Source organism: Lepisosteus platostomus, chromosome 12, assembly GCF_059453375.1.
Source record: "Lepisosteus platostomus isolate fLepPlt1 chromosome 12, fLepPlt1.hap1, whole genome shotgun sequence".
NCBI lineage: Eukaryota > Metazoa > Chordata > Actinopteri > Semionotiformes > Lepisosteidae > Lepisosteus > Lepisosteus platostomus.
The window spans coordinates 4,141,812-4,158,347 of NC_142622.1; the positions used below are offsets into that span (position 1 = coordinate 4,141,812).

The 16,536-nt window shown below is 42.2% G+C and overlaps 1 protein-coding gene across 2 annotated transcripts; it reads left to right on the top strand.

The window, feature by feature from the left end:
• The first annotated feature begins 858 nt into the window (after positions 1 to 858).
• Positions 859 to 12,132, top strand: asns (asparagine synthetase). 2 transcript variants are annotated; one of them, XM_088600480.1, is made up of 12 exons: positions 859 to 994; positions 3,523 to 3,789; positions 4,666 to 4,903; positions 5,367 to 5,552; positions 5,861 to 5,962; positions 6,413 to 6,540; positions 6,851 to 6,977; positions 8,164 to 8,270; positions 8,377 to 8,477; positions 9,910 to 9,991; positions 10,083 to 10,238; positions 11,289 to 12,132. In XM_088600480.1, the coding sequence occupies exons 2-12, from the start codon at positions 3,541 to 3,543 to the stop codon at positions 11,499 to 11,501; spliced, it is 1,689 nt and encodes a 562-aa protein (XP_088456606.1). In that variant the 5' UTR covers positions 859 to 994; positions 3,523 to 3,540; the 3' UTR covers positions 11,502 to 12,132. The 2 variants fall into 2 exon arrangements, with proteins under 2 accessions (XP_088456606.1, XP_088456607.1); XM_088600481.1 differs by having other exon boundaries at positions 862 to 994; positions 3,497 to 3,789.
• The last annotated feature ends 4,404 nt before the right edge of the window (positions 12,133 to 16,536 follow it).

Sequence of the window (16,536 nt, forward strand, 5' to 3'; positions counted from 1 at the left end):
CAGTCAAGAGGTGAGCCGTGGGGTTGAAAGACAGGTTTTAATTGTGCCTGTGACTGGGAGGGGAGACTTTACACAGGATACAAATTCACACTGCGTCCTAACGCCTGGCCGTCTGCAAACAGAACAAGTCCTAAATCGTGGTGAAGGAGGTTTCAGAAGCTCTAGGAGACAGCACACAGACTGCGAGACTGCAGTGTTGGACCGAGGAGAGGACTTGGTCACCAGGGACGCTACCAGGAGCAGAGGAGGAAGGGCCCAGCGTCGTCTTCCTGTCCCCTCTGGCCAAATCTGGACTCTGAGACGAGCAGGGCAGATGGGGAAGTATCAGGGACCACACTGTTCAGGGCAGTCAGGTTCAGAGGAGATGCCCAAGACCACACAGAGCTTCCTCGCTGTGGTGGACAGAGGCAGGTCAGGTCACCGACTGGAGCAGGTCCTGGAGAACAGAACTGCTGGACTGCTCTTTTAGGACATTAGGTTTTGGTAATGGCGGTCCATTTTGCTTTTCTGGATACCCCACTCAAAGTGCTTTACAGGTAATGGGGATCCCCTCCACCACCACCGGTGTGCAGCCCCACCTGGATGATGCGACGACAGCCATAGTGCGCCAGAACGCTCCCCACACACCAGCTCTCAGTGCGGAGGAGAGCAGAGCGATGAAGCCAGTTCAGAGATGGTATGTTTGATGTGTTCTGTTTGGGTAGGCCGTAACTGATTGCAAGGAAATAAAAAGTGGTTAGTGTATTGTCTGATCTGCAGGTGCGCTGGTGGTCCTGGGAGATGAAAAAGAATCCAGACAGATAGCCCTCGGAGTGACACCAGAGACCATCCCGCCCTGGACTGTGATCCGTTCCTGGTTTTTGCTGGCGCCGTTGTGCGGCAGGATTTAACATTACCGGTAGTCCTACCTCAAGGCGAGTCTGTTCCTGGACGCATGAGGGTTCGGCTGTTCTCCTCAAAGAAATCCATCTTGCGTCTGTCTCTATAAGGAAAGGTGAGTGTTTTGATGTACATTTTTTTCACTATTTTAACAATGCTATAACTTATAGTAGAAGTACACCACACATGATTAAAATATGTCACTGTTCAGCGTATTTGTATTCGCTCGGTTTTCGAAAACCACGTGTCTTCTGTCCGGGTTCTGCCTATGCAGCCGGGAGATGACAACGAGCGAACACAAAAAAATGCCATTAGGGGTCCTTCTTAAATAAACCACTTTGTCAGAACAGAGGTCTGCGAGTACTGACAGCCATTTAGACTCATAAGCGGGTCAAGCGTTTTCTTATGGACGCTGTGGGGTTGCAGTGCACGCCTGTCTGATCCAAAACACTAGTACAAGTGCTCGTCAGAAGAGGTGCTCTGTGCGCATTACCCCGGTCTGCCCAATGTCCCGGGGCGGTCTGACTGTATACCGCATATAATCGTTACAGTGGACCGTACAGAAACACCCGGAGACAGCTCGACAGCTGAAACGTTGTTTCTTCTTCCTGCTGCTCGGAAGAAGGAATTAACCTTTTCGTGTCCGCACTTTTATTTTTTGGCAGCCAACGCAACCTGACGCATGCCTTTTACGTTTTAAAAAAATGAATAGTGTTCGTTTGTGCGAGGTTTCGGTACTTTGAGTTTCTTGGAAAAGTGCTCATGAAATGTAGTAAGACATTGTATGATTTCCTGGTGGACGTGGTTCCCAGCCCTAGTCCTCTGGACCGCTGTATCTTGTGGTTTGCTTGCCGACAGAGCTGTTAATCATCTGTGTTACCTGATACCTTTAATTAAATCTGCTTTTTTAGGTTCTTTTAACCTGATTGTACACTGTGTACTTGGTTTCATAAATACTGCACTTATTGTTCCAACAACTTCAGCACAGACAAGTTTCATCTTGGGCGTAAGAGTCTGCTCTCCCTTTTTTCAATCTACAGGGCTCTTAATAGGTAGCAGTTAGTTACAGTACATCTGACCCCACATACCAGAATGAGGGACTTTCTCAGACTTGTTCATCAAACGGGGAATTGTCTATATTCCTTATTCCTTATATTGTCTACTAAATCCCACTCAGACTTTAAAGGACTGAAACCCTCGTTAAAGAAAAAAAAACATGCCACAGATTTCAAATTTCAAATCAAATAACCTCACAATTGAAACGTCTCTGGAATAAAAACCAGAAGACACAGGGCTTCCCAGGGCCAGGAATCGCTGACCTCATGGAAATTTGAGTTGGTTCCAGTGGGAAAAGGGGTCAGTCGGAATGGGGGAGGTTTGTACTGGTCCTAGTGATTACAAACCAAATGCAAACTGTTTTCTTTTAAAGTGATATTATAGTAAATTTAAGTGGTTTGAACTTGATGTACTGGAGACACTAGCTGAGACACTGGAATTTCCTTAAGTAAGTCTGTAAGTTTGGCTCCAATTCTGACTGTGTTGTAATGCAAACAAGTGCCCGACAGCAATAGATTTTTACAGTCTACTGGATACATCACATTGGATGCCCAAAATTCTGTTGGGCAGCTACAACTAAGTTTTGCTGATTCAAGCGTTTCCCAGAGTTAACTGCAGAGACATTTTTTTTTTAGATGTCTTTTCATTGCTGAAATTTTGGGACACCCAAAAAAATGGTTAAAGTGACTTAATAGATTAAATTTAAAGAGGTCAGTGTACAAGCTTCTGCCTTCACAGCCTTCTACATTCATAATTGCAAGTTTAAAGGAAGATAACTGTTTCTTGTTACCTCTGTAATTATTACAACCATCAGTTTTCTATCCACTGTCTCCAATACAAGGTCGTTGAGGAGCCAGATCCTATCCCAAAAAGCACAGTGCACAAGGCAGGATACACCCTGGACAGGATGCGTTCGCAGTGCTCCATATCATGTTATAGTTAGAATTCATTTTAGTAATATGCAGTGCGTGAGCATTACACTGCTGCAACGAAGTGGCGTCCCATCCAGGGTGTAGCCAGCCCTGCGCCCGCTGCTTGCTGGGGTAGACTCCGGCTCCCCTGCAACTCTGAATTGGATGAAGCAATTAAAAATGTGGATGGGAGCTCCATAAAAATCATAGTATTGCCTTAATGTGCATGAGACAAGTTACAATTGCATAGATTAACACTTGCAATACAAGATCACAGCAGTCTTTTAGTGTATAGAGACACAAAAATATATTCACTAATGTTTACTGAGATCCCCCCAATCCATCACATGTTAGTTGAGGTATTTAGCTTGGGTTTAAAAGTGATTGCTTAACAGACACATTACAGAATATCTTCATGAAACACTAAGTGGGAAGTTTGCAGGATGGATTAATTAATGATTATTTATTGGGTATTGACAGACTTGAATTTGTAGCGTATAAATGAATCTTTGGTATCGTGCATTATTGTTGTATGTTTTAGTGCATTATACCACATCAAGTGTACCATCCTTTGCATGACCGTATCTTGGCAGATCTCTTCTCCACGGAGCTAGATTAAAGGTATGAAACTCATCAGTGCCTTGTGGCAGTGTTTGCCATCTGTCTGTCTCCACAGATCCAGCGGTGGTTAACCATGTGTGGGATATGGGCCCTTTTCGGCAGCGACGAGTGTCTGTCTGTGCAGTGCGTCAACGCCATGAAGATCGCACACAGGGGGCCGGACGCTTTTCGCTTTGAAAATGTCAATGGCTTCACCAGCTGCTGTTTCGGCTTCCACCGCCTGGCCATAGTGGACCAGCTGTATGGGATGCAGCCGCTGCGTATCAAGAAGTTCCCTTACCTTTGGCTGTGCTACAATGGAGAAATTTATAACCATCACAGGGTATGTTGGACAGGGTAGGCGGGTATAATGCGCAGACACGTGTGTGTATAAGAGGGGCACAAAGTGGCAGTGGAGGCAGGTAAAGGTTGAAAGGTGGGATGGCACCTGAAGAAGGCTCCAGAGCCGAAACGTTGTCTCTTTTCTTTTCCTTTCGCGTGGAATACACCTTTACCTGCTCCTGTGCAGCCTCCGCATGCTGACACAGCTCCGTACCTGAACTGTATTTTAATATAGTCAAGACTGTCACAAAATATCTATGGTGCCTGTAAAGAACTCGGTTGTCCATTAGCTTGGCAGGTTTTTGTTTTTTGGCACATAAAATAAGTCTAAACCTAAAAAGGATTTAGTCTGTGACTGTTAAATGATGGGGGGGAGGGTAACAAACGTCAGACACAACAAGGCAAACGTCAGCCTTCTCTAAGGGAACAGTTTGTCTAAGCTGGACCTTGGCAAACTACAGTCGAGTGAGGTTGGCATCATAACAAGGTTAACTGATAATCAAGCTGAAGATAAACTGGAGATAGAAGTGTTTTGTCTGTTGGTTTATTTCAGAAATACATTTCGTGGACTCTCTAAAATGCAGAGGGAATGTCATAATGTCCAAATATTTATGTTCACGTTCACAGAATGTTTTTTGTTAGTTGAAATCAGTAACTTATAACCCACGTTACAGTTACTGTTAGGATTATCCGTAAAATTTTTGTTTTGCTCAATTAGTAAATCCATGAGTCAGTTTTGGGGAGTGCAACACTTCGTTCAGAATACCTTCTGTTTCCCCTTCTTTCTGTGCTTTTGTAATGTTAAGTGTAAGAAGCACACTGCTTGCCATGTTCTTATTAATTATTTGAACAACTTTTTCTCCTTTGTGTTTTGAAGCTGAAGAAGCAGTTTGACTTTGACTACCAGACCAGAGTAGATGGAGAGATTCTGCTTCATCTCTATGACAGGTTTGGGATTGAGAAGATGGCAGCCCTTCTGGATGGGGTGTTTTCCTTTATCTTGCTGGATACCGCTAACAGGGTAATCTGTCTGGGAAGAGACACTTATGGAGTTCGCCCAATGTTTAAACTGCTAACTGAGAATGGGTTCCTTGCTGTGTGCTCTGAGGCAAAAGGTAAAATTGCTCTTATAATTGCTGTATATACTCAGTTTCATTCATTATACACATGAGAGAGGATTGAATGCCATCTTGGATTTAATTACAGTTGACATAGGTGACTCGGGACTGAAAAAAACGCAGTGGCTGACACAGGCTATATAGGTTTTTTAAATCTAAATTATGTATTTTTACAGATTTGTTATGCAAGAAGATTATCGGGCAGATGCCTTCTTTAGAAAGTTTGTTATGGTTTACTGTTTGAAATTGCAAATAAGGTTATTGTCCAGTTAATGAACTGACTTTTGATGAACTGAAAAAAAGATGGGCAAGAATCCCCTATATAAGTAAAGAGATGATGTTTATCTTGAATGACCTGTTATTCCTGATGTTCAAAGATCCTGATGTATCTGTGTTGTTTTAGTGTTTGGAAAGTTGTTGCCCTCTGTGCTTTTTATCCAACAATGATCTCTCTTTTTAGGACTCATCAATATTACTCACTCCATGAGTTCGCCAGCTGAAATCACCCCATTCCCCCCTGGTCACATCCAGGTGTTCAATTTAAAGCTGAGTGGCAAAGTGGAGTCTGTGAAGCTGGAAAGGTTTCACAGCTGTAAAGATGAGCCCAAGCATGCAGAGTATGACAATATTGAGAAGCTCCCTAAAGGTACATGTTTAATTACCTTAATGCACAATGCAAACCACAATATACTAACTGGGTTTTAAATACAAAAGGTGCGGTGAAGTACCTCATTTCCCATATTGTCAGCTGTGAAAGGAGAAGCTTGTTTTTCTGATCAATTCTGTTTTACTTGTATTCTTTTCTTAATAGGCAAGGTTCCTTATTTAGGACGTATAGTCTATTCAGTGATTACTTGCGATATAGTTGGACTCTTGTAATACAGGAATCACAGCAGCAATGAAAGTGTTGTGAGAGTTCCTGTAGGATTAATCCATGTTCTGATCATCTCCTAGGCTTTGATCTGGAAACTGTTAAAAACAACATTCGGATCCTGTTTGAAAATGCAGTAAGAAAGCGTCTGATGGCTCACAGGAGGATTGGCTGCCTTTTATCAGGTAAGGGTGGTTTCACACTTCCTCTCGGAGCGACGTTGGTCTTGTTTTGCGCATGATGCAATGAAATACTTACAAAAACATCAAGCTAAAAGAGCGTTTAGTCAGCACTCAGGGTGCTCTAAAGCACGCTAAACACAATGTATCTTGAGTACAGACGAGCTTTTCAGTCTAACCTATCTCATGGAAGCTGTAATGTTTCTATGACTTAGACTGTTAAACAGGATGTTGTGTAAACTGTCAGAGACCGCATGCTCTCAGCTTGAAGGAAGCCAACAGACATTTGCTCCCAGCACTTAGGCGAATTTCCACTATTGGTGCAGCACATACTGTAAATAGAATTTTAGCATGTTTGCTAAATCTACAGTGAGCTACAGTTAACCTGCTACTGCTATGACAGGACACTATGAAAACAAGATTTAGGATTTACTTTGCTTTCCATTATTATTGCAGGGGGTCTTGACTCCAGTTTGGTAGCTGCAACGTTGTTGAAACTTGCACAGGAGGACGATCTCAAATATCCAGTGCAGACCTTCGCCATTGGAACTGACGACAGCCCTGATATCCACGCTGCTAGAACAGTGAGAAACATTTTCATTTATTGCTAAATAACAGTCGGTCTTCTGTGGTTTGTGTGCATAAACGGCAAACGTCGCACTCGTATACAGCAAAACATAATAGATTTAGCCAACAATTAATGTGGATTAACTGAGGAGATTAATATTGTTTGGTAGTGTGTAGAAGTTGTCCTGTTTCAGTTAGCCGTGTTTAGGATACAGATATGAATGATGAACTCACACAAACCAGAATGTCTGTTGTGGAGTTATGACTAGAAACAGCAAAGTCATCATTGTAACAGGAAATAATGAATGTGTACCCATGTTGTGGTAGGTTGCAAATTACATTGGCAGCGAGCACCATGAAGTTCTCTTCACACCTGAAGAAGGCATCCAGGCTGTTGATGAGGTCATCTTTCACTTGGAGACCTATGACATCACCACAGTGCGCGCGTCAGTGGGTAAGACAGACAGCACCAAATTGTGTACTGTTCTCGTCCGTTCTTTCACATGGACGCATCTGCTCATTGATAATTCTGGAGCAGATGAGTATCCTTTGGCTACACAAATGGCAATAGCCTTGTGACTGAGCACCTTGGTTCATGAGGTTAGTGAAAGGAACCGCTGAGCCAGAGTGATACTGTGAGCCACTGCCTGCTCTTAAATGCCAAGAAACTGTGGGTAAGGATGCAAGAAAGTTTACAAATGAGAGGAGGCAACTCAAGTTTGGTCTCCAGTAGCTGAGGATCTTGTCCAGATATAGTTTTTGAAAGAAACCAAGATATCGCCTTTAACAACATGGCTTGGTGCCTTGTTTCTGATTCCAACCACATTTTGAGGACAACAAAGTAAACACTCTTGCCAGCATTTTTTGAGTTAGCAAAGTACTCAGCAGCTGTTTACTAAAGCTACCTGCCATTACCACGGTGTAACGGGTATGAGCAAAAGAAGTATTTGGGAAATCTGATTTTTATTTCAATTTGATTATTTTATGCAATAGAAATCATTTTGCATAGCGGAGCATTTTATTAAATGCAAACTGCATTCTCTTTAAATGTAAATCTTGTGACAGTAGTGAAGCAATCCAAATACAGGGGGAACGGTTTAGTTTTGGATGTGAAACTCGGGAAGGCTCAGGAATCCCTTCTAGGATTTTTTGGTGATGTTTCAGCTTCCTAAGCTTTTTAGCGAACAGATTGTCCTAAAATTAATTTTGCTTCCTCTTTACCAGATTTTTTTTTCATTTAATGTTATCCATCAAAGGCATACAGTTTGTTGAAAACACTTATTAAAACACTTGTTTGTACAAAAACGTGATTGTAGACCCAGTTGTTTTTCGTTCTACACCTGTTTGCTCGGCTCATGGCTGAAGAGGAGTGTCCCTCAGTTATAATACCATGAGCCTGCAAGCACCTTGCATACAAAAATCACACACCCCACCCTACTGTCAGAAATGCTCAGTCGGGGGTACACCACTGCTTGGGGAATCGCAGTCGCAGTGGGCTAGTGACGCTGACCCAGGCTCCAACCCGCAACAGCTGCATGAAAGATCCCCACCTGCACCCCATTAAATGCCTTTACTGGTTGAGCTACTCGTGAGTCCTTGGCGAATTATCACATCTGTTTTTTTATTTACCCCCTTTACAGGAATGTATTTGGTGTCCAAGTATATCCGAGACAAAACGGACAGCGTGGTCATTTTCTCTGGTGAAGGCTCCGATGAGCTCACACAAGGATACATCTATTTCCATAAAGTATGTCGTCTTTTTTTTAACTTTTAAGTAAAAAAAAAACAACAACGATACAAGTTCTTTAATCGATGCCAGACCTTCAGGTGAAAGCGGCTCGTCTCTAATGCAGGCTCCAAGCCCCAAGGCGGCCGCGGACGACAGCCTCCGCCTCCTGGAGGAGCTCTACTTGTTCGACGCCCTTCGGGCCGACAGGACCACAGCGGCCCACGGGTAAGAGCCGCCGTCCGTTTCCAGGCCGCCGTGACCGCGCTTTCGTTTCTTTCAGTGTGCGTCGCACACGGTTACACACGCGCCCAGGCGGCACGGCACCGTTGTGAGACACGGACTAGGCGCTAGTTCTCTGTGGATACCGTGGATCAATCACTTTTGGCAAAGTGGTGTAGCTGTGCTTTGGGAGTAAAGTATGAAGGCGTCCCTTCTGTTTCCTTGTTCAACACTGTAAACTGGAAGAGGTGCTAGTGGGGCCAGCAGGGGGCGCTCACCCTGCGGTCCACGTGGGTCCTAATGCCCCAGTATAGTGATGGGGACACTATACTGTAAACAGGTGCCGTCCTTCGGATGAGACGTAAAACCGAGGTCCTGACTCTCTGTGGTCATTAAAAATCCCAGGCGTTTCTCGAAAAGAGTAGGGGTGTAACCCCGGCGTCCTGGCCAAATTTCCCATTGGCCCTAACCAATCATGGCCTCCTAATAATCCCCCTCTATGAATTGGCTTCATTACTCTGCTCTCCTCCCCAATAAAAATCAGATAGCTGATGTGTGGTGAGCGTTCTGGCGCACTATGGCTGCCGTCGCATCATCCAGGTGGTGCTGCACATTGGTGGTGGTGGAGGGGAGTCCCCATTACCTGTAAAGCGCTTTGAGTGGAGTGTCCAGAAAGTGTAAGCAATTATTATTATTATTATTATTATTATTAAACCACCATGCATGGGCTTCTCATGAAAAATAAAAGACTTATTCAAAACAATATCTTTGTCGCATATGGATGGAAAGAAATATTCAACAAGATGTCACTGAAAATTATCATTACTGTTACATAGTCAGAATCACTAGTTTTGAAGCATTTAGTGAAGCATTTCAAGTAGCAGAGATCACTTCAGAGAGCCAGATCACACATGGGTTTTTCACCTGTGTCCATATTTTAAACCAGTATTAAACTAGTGATCCATATTGCTGAAGGCACATGGAGGAGCGATTATTTAATGACATGGAGGTAACCAGCTTGAAATGAATAATTAATTCTCTATCCAGATCTGTAATTCCTCAAATTTACATTTGGAAGATAAATATTATATCCAAATAAACCTTTTCTTTGTTGAGCAGGTTAACACCTTGTTCTGGGCAGTTTTAAATGAAGAATGAATGTATGAATGTCTAAATGATTAAGAAGTCTGGACAGTGTAATTGAGAGAGGGTCATGCATACCTACAACATGTGAGCATTTATGCTGTTTGTGTGTATATATGACAAATGTTATATACAAAAAAAGTAAAAATGGCTTTGTAACCAAATACTGCTTTTCCGTTATATGTGCATTTTTTGATAAAACCTATTAAATTTATATTAACAGGAAGTGGAATGCAAAACCAATCCCGATAAGTTGACATGTAAACTTTAGCTTCATCCTTTTTTGTCTTGGTAGTTTGGAGCTGAGGGTGCCATTTTTGGACCACAGATTTACAGCTTACTACCTCTCCCTGCCCGAAGAGATGCGAGTGCCGAAGGTAATTGTGCACCAGCAGGAACTTTGTTGTACCTTTCTTCTGCCGTTTCTTTTGCAAAGGCATGATTTGTGCGAACGTTGGTTTTGAGCAGAACGGCGTGGAAAAGCACCTTCTGAGAGCAGCCTTTCAGGACACCAAGCTGCTCCCGGATGAGATCCTGTGGAGGAGAAAGGAAGCGTTCAGCGACGGCTTGTCTTCCACCAAGAAGTCCTGGTTTTCCATTCTGCAGGAGCACGTCGAGTCCAAGGTATTTCTCCAGATGTGCCCTGCCCTTAATTCTCTGAGCAATTGGTTTTGTGTGGAATGCACACACAGTGAGGAGAGAGGAGATGTCCAGAGTGTAAAGATTGACAATTTTCCAGAAGTCAAACGCAATTCACATTGTGATTGACATAAAAGTGATAGAAGTGGGAGCAGCCAGCCTCACTGTGCTTCAGACTGAACATACAGAAAAGAACAGGCAGCTGACAAGAGCTGCTGGGATTCCAAAAAGGTTTTCATCTCATCAACATTTTTCCCTTTAGACGTGTTTAGGCTGTCAGGAGTTGCTCTGCACAGGCCTGTTAGAAGCATTGTTTAGTGGTATAGAGATAAAGTCACACAGATTGAGATCAGAGTGGTGTAACAGTGGTGTGGTGGTGTAACAGTGGTGTTTCAGAGACTAGAGAATGCGTAGCAGAAGTGTGAATAAATAGTAAATTCTTATTTCATTCTGGATTGCATTATGATATTCTTCAGATGTACAGTACATAGTATCCATATTGTTGTTTGCTAACATAGTAATGCTTAAAATGTAGAGGAAACAATTTGGCCCATATTGTTAGGTTGTCTGTGGCTAATTAATTGCAAATTCTTGTGCAATATGATTGTTTTTGTCCACTTTGAGCTGTGGTTATTGATCTTCACTAGCAGAAGTTCTACAGTTACACTTTTTATGTCTGCCAAACTGTAAACAAACAAAAATCAGGCACAGAACAGTCAGCTGTTGGAGAGTATTTATTTAAAGATATCCTTTACAGCCATGATACTGAACCAGAAGTCCTCACACACTGGATGTGTTGAAGGAAGATTTAAAGAAGAGAAATTACGCATTTCTTACGCAAGATACACTCACGCATCAATGAACATTTGCCCACATAGAAAAAAAACTCAGTTGTCAGGTTATATGGATGTTATTCTATAGTGTTTAAAACTCAGTTCATGTTCAGCAGCCTGTTGAAAATCCACAGGAGGGTGCCAAGTATTGCTCAGCTCTTGTTAGCACATCATCTTGATCACATTTGCTTCCTTCCTGCAGGTGAATGATCTGGAGCTGGAGAAAGCAGCAGTGACATTTCCTCACAATCCACCAAAAACGAAAGAGGGCTACTTCTACCGGCAGATCTTTGAGAAGCACTACCCCGGCAGAGCAGATTGGCTGTCGCATTACTGGATGCCAAGATGGATCGCTGCCAGTGATCCGTCTGCCCGTACTCTGTCCATCTACCAGCCCGAGAAGAATCCGGAGTAGAGTGTCCTCGGCTCTCGCATGGTTCCACCCATAATGCTACAGTTCCAACCCTGGTTCCAGTAATCAACACTTTATATAGATTTGTATTTGTAAGCTTTCCTTTTTGTCAATCACTCTATTGTCTGTAACTCATAAAATCTGCGTCATGCTTCACAATTGACATAAAGACGTTAACCTCATATCCCCTCACATCTTTCTGGGTAGCAAAACCGAAACCTGGAGCTTATGTTCTAAGGAAATGTAAGATAATTGTTGTGTGCAGATTTGCTTATTTTCTAGTTATTCATTGACATAGATATTCTAAATGCCTTGAACAAATAAAGAATTTGGAACAGTTTATTTTTCGGTTTTTAACTTTGTAAGAAAATGAAACAGTGTCCTGAAATTTGATTTCATTTTATTCCGTTATTTTAAAATGCTGCGTGTTGACTGAAAAATGTACTGTATGTTTAACACATTACCATGGCTTCTAAAGACATTTACATTTTTCACTTGTTCCATTGAGTGATTGCATAAAATGGACAGAAATCTGCCTTTTTAGAGTTTATATTTATAGTTCTATTTTCATGCATATATTGCACTTGCTGTGTACTGGATGGGTTACTTTAATTAAAGTAAGGAACCAGTCTTATTTTTGTCCACATTTTGTGACTACAAATAATTGAAATACTACAGCTTAATTTAAAAAACCTTGATTCCTAGCAAGGCCTTTCGTGTTTCATTTTCAAATTCCCCATCAGGAAGATGAAAGAAATCATTTTAAAGGATGGGATACTTGATAATCCCAAGGTGGATTACTGCTAGTGGCATACTTACCAGCCCTCAGGAATGGTTAAATACTGTCAGAACAAAAAATATAACGGGTATCTGGGAATGTAAATTTGGGAGGTGAAGTTGTCAGATGATGACTGAAACTCAGAAAGATTTCCATAAAGTGCAGTGCTTGCAAAAACATGGTAAGGAACTAAAAACCTCTAAAGGTAAGAATTGTATTCATATGCAAACAAATGTAATCGGAAAACGTTTTTGAAAAGGTGCCCGTTTCGTATTGGAAAAATATAGCATTGACCCTAATGTATGCAAAGGAGCTTTCACTTGAATACAGGAACACCTCATAGCCCCTTACGTGTGTTATTTCTGCATGAATGCAACGTTACAAATTCAATGGTATTAAGCTGCCCAACAGGCCTGAGGGACAGTGGTCATGTTCCCATTGGTGCAGTGCGTGTCTTCCTGCTTGTTGGCCACAGGATTTCTCCTGGGAGGGTGAGGTACAGGCGAGGGCTTGCAGGAGCCAAAAGAGTGTTTTCATTTATGTGAACTGCGAGGTGTGCAGGTAGAATGGTCAGAAACATTTTCAGAGGAAATCTGGATTTTCACACGAGAATTCATGCTAATGAAACGGACACCTGGGTCAACATCAAGTGTGCGCAAAAATGTTAATGGACGTGTTTTAGTCCCCCGTTAAAGCCTTAACAAAACAACTACAGATCTACGATATGTAAGTTTTCATGGACCCAATGTTCATCACACATTTATATAGAGTTAATTTTGCCACCTGTTTTTTAAATTCAAAACCTCCAACTCCTCTTGCTATAAAACGAATGAAAAATGTTTTAATTCGTTGTAACTCTTCAGCTGGTATCCTGAAAGGTTTTGGCTCCTGCCCCACTTTTATCTGTTGCTTTCTTATTAGAGCAACATGTTTTAATTGACCAAAACAGTGAAAGTCTTATGAATATGAGCCCAAAACTTGCAACAGAAAAGTTAATGTTATATTAGCAGTCTAGTTATTTATCAGATGGATGAAGCTGTTGGCATGTTCACTTTTTTCTTCAGTGAGACATGTGTAGGCTGATTTTATTGCTGAGTATGTCATTGACCAAAATGCACATCACGCAGCATGTATGATGCTTCTGGTTGAATATTTCATTAAATGTTGCTTGAGTGACCTGGCAGTACTCCACCTGTTGTGCAGTATAAGAAGAATGTAAAACAACGTCTGCCCACTAGCAAGCACACCAGACTGCCCTATTACTAGGCACCAGCATTAGGTGAGAATGCAATCTCTGGGCATTAGAAGTTAGGTAGTTAGGTAGTCCCATTAACTCCAGAAAAGGAGTTAGTTTTTTTCTAATGCGGGGTGCAGTGGCTCTGTGGCTAAGGATCTGTGCCTGTGGCTGGTTCATGTCCTGCAGCCGGCAGAGGAATCCTACTCCGTTGGTCCCCTGAGCGAGGCCCTTAACCCCAACTACTCTAGGGTAAATGGCTGACCCTGCGCTCTGACCCCAAGCGTCTCTCTCCCTGACTGTGTGTCTCATGGAGAGCAAATTGGGGTATGCGAAAAGACAAATTCCTAATACAAGAAATTGTATATGGCCAATGAAGTGATCTTATAATTCATGTGAGCAGTGCACTATTACAAAGCCAGACAGCCTTGGGGGCTATCAGGCAAGGTGTTCATACAGATTGCTGAAATCCTCCATCTCCCTGGTCAGCGGCCATGAACGCTGAAATATATGTCATGAAAATGAACTGATGGCTCGAGAAAGCTGCTAGCATGTTGTTTTCAGTGACTGGGTCACACACTAATTCAAGTGTTACCCTCCTCATCTCACTTCAAATGCGTAAATGCAGAATAGTTCACTGTCCCCGTTCATTTCCAAAGGCTTCAAATTCTCTGCTAATGGAAAACACAGACTTGTAAACCAAGCTGATGTCTGCTGAAAGCATCCCAGAAGCATTTAACAGAGATGAAACCAAATGACCTCATGGGCTGATCCTTTCTGATGATTGGATACCTGGCAAGAGACTGGTATCAGCTTGAAGAACAAAGGTTTTGACCAGTATAAGGTAAAACATGTACAAGGATGTCCTTGTAATTACAGTTATTTTGTGTCGTTGATGCAACCATCATTTATCCTGAACTCAGCACGCAGATTGTTATGCTATCAACAGTATTTCCTTTGTATTGGACAGTGGAGGAATGGATGTGAAAGGTTGAATTGAGTATTATCTGCCTGCTTACAGCCTTGGTGGAATAATCACTCTTCTGTGTTATGGTACCCTGTTTGCGAAGTCAGGTTCATCTTGTCATTCCTTCTGATAAGGTTGCTAAACGTCCTGATGTTTTCTCCAGCACTGGCACTGTTGAACTACCCTGTAATGATGTTTTTTCCTCTCAGCAGCCTTCAGAATTGATAATTCAGCATGCAAGACGAGCACAATGAGCAATGCTTGAGGCCACTAAAATGGTCGACTCTGTATTGAAGGGGTCAGTGTAGCCTCAGTCTGGCTGCCTCTTAATAAATTGGTGGGTGGGAGGCAAGGAAGGGTGTCCTGTTGCAATAAAGTCCTGCTAAAAACGATTGCCAGAAAAGGTGTGTTGTCCTTTGCCACTCTGGCCCTCTCTGCCTGACAGCCTTTCTAAAGGTAGCTGTGACTGCATGAGTTTGAATAAAGGATCCATTGCTCTTTGAGAAGTGCATTTTGCCTCAGTTCATGCTAGGGCCTTGCAACAGCTGGAACACACTGGTACAATACTGTCTAGGAGTGTTCAGCAGTTGTTTGTTGATCGAAGCTGAGAAGAGACTGCAAAAGGTCTCTATGTTGATGCTGTTGGAACAACAACTTGAAACGGAGCATTTCTGAATCCAAGAACCAAGTGCATAAACAAGTACACCTAAGTCCTAACAAGAAGGCAGATCAGCACAAGGAATCAGTCAACAGCTTGGATGGAATGAAAACCAGCAGGTCCCACAGGACCAGGGCTGAGAAGTACAGCAGAAATAATCACAATATTTCTGTGCTCCTTTGACGGGCTGTCAGAGTCCTCTGTAAATCTCAAGAGTTTATTGGAAGCAATCCAAAGGCCTCTGTCACATGGCTTTTAGCTTGATTTGATTTTAGTTTGAAAACAGGTGCCTCCATTTTAGCAACTGCTCTCCACATTATTGAAGCAGAAATGCTTCTGTATATGGTAGCACAGATTTTAAATAAGAAAGATCAGGACCAATTAATTATGACAAGGTTAATAATCCGGAAATTACAGAGAAATGACAAGAGCTTCACAAATCAGAGCAGCAAATAACAACAAGCACTGAGGAATAAATGTCTTTTTTAACACTGAATTTGCTGAACCATAACACGTTCCTGTTTTCTAAAAGTAATAATAATGAAATTAATAATAGAGTCACATAGACCTGTATCTAGAGCCAACAAAAGAGAAGAATACCTTCAAAGCAAAACAAAAACAAGACTTAATGAACGTTTTCTCCCCTAAAGCCAAAAGATGCATCCACTAGGTGGCAATATATCCCTTTAAGAAGTCTTAAAAAATCTTTAAAAGAAAACTGCTTCTTATGGCCCAGTGATGTGTATGTGAGATAAAAAGTCGCAATTACGAGATATAAAGTCGCAATTCTGAGTTTCCAAAGTCATAATTCAGAGTTTTTAAGTCGCAATTCTGTGATATTAAGTCGGAATTCTGAGATACCATAGCGCGTTTTTTTTTTGCTCCCTGGCGGAAACGGGCTTCCATAGATGTGCAATTATTTAGACAACAAATTGGCTTCTAAGAGGTGTGTTAAACCCATATACTTTATTAGTGAATATTTTGAATTTAAAAACAATAAATGAATGATGTTAGCATGAGTTGTTAGTAAAACAGTGTTTTTAAAAGACATGAATTCTTTATTCCTCACACCAGGTGGTGTCAGAAAACTGCAGTGTTTCTGCACAGAATAACCACAGTGTTATGTCAGCCTCAGACTGGTCTAAGCAGGTGGTGTGGGTGTGATTTTGGCTTGATGGAGTATGATAATACTAATAGTACAATTAATGTTACAACCACATTCGGCAGGCGTCCTCACTAATCACCTCATTTTCCAATCAGGCCTCAGCTCTCCACTATTTAAACCCCCTGGTCCTGCTTTTCTGCGCCTGGTATTGGAGTCCCTGACTTGTCAGCTTGCTGCCAGCTTAGTCTACTCGCTCCACGCTATTGGATTTTTTCTGGATTCTCGACCTCGGCCTG

Excerpts from the sequence above, each read along its gene's own strand:
- asns (XM_088600480.1), top strand. The coding sequence starts at position 3,541 with ATGTGTGGGATATGGGCCCTTTTCGGCAGCGACGAGTGTCTGTCTGTG. Across the intron at positions 5,553-5,860 it reads TATTGAGAAGCTCCCTAAAG|GCTTTGATCTGGAAACTGTT; the intron begins GTACATGTTTAA and ends ATCATCTCCTAG. Across the intron at positions 8,478-9,909 it reads AGGACCACAGCGGCCCACGG|TTTGGAGCTGAGGGTGCCAT; the intron begins GTAAGAGCCGCC and ends TTGTCTTGGTAG.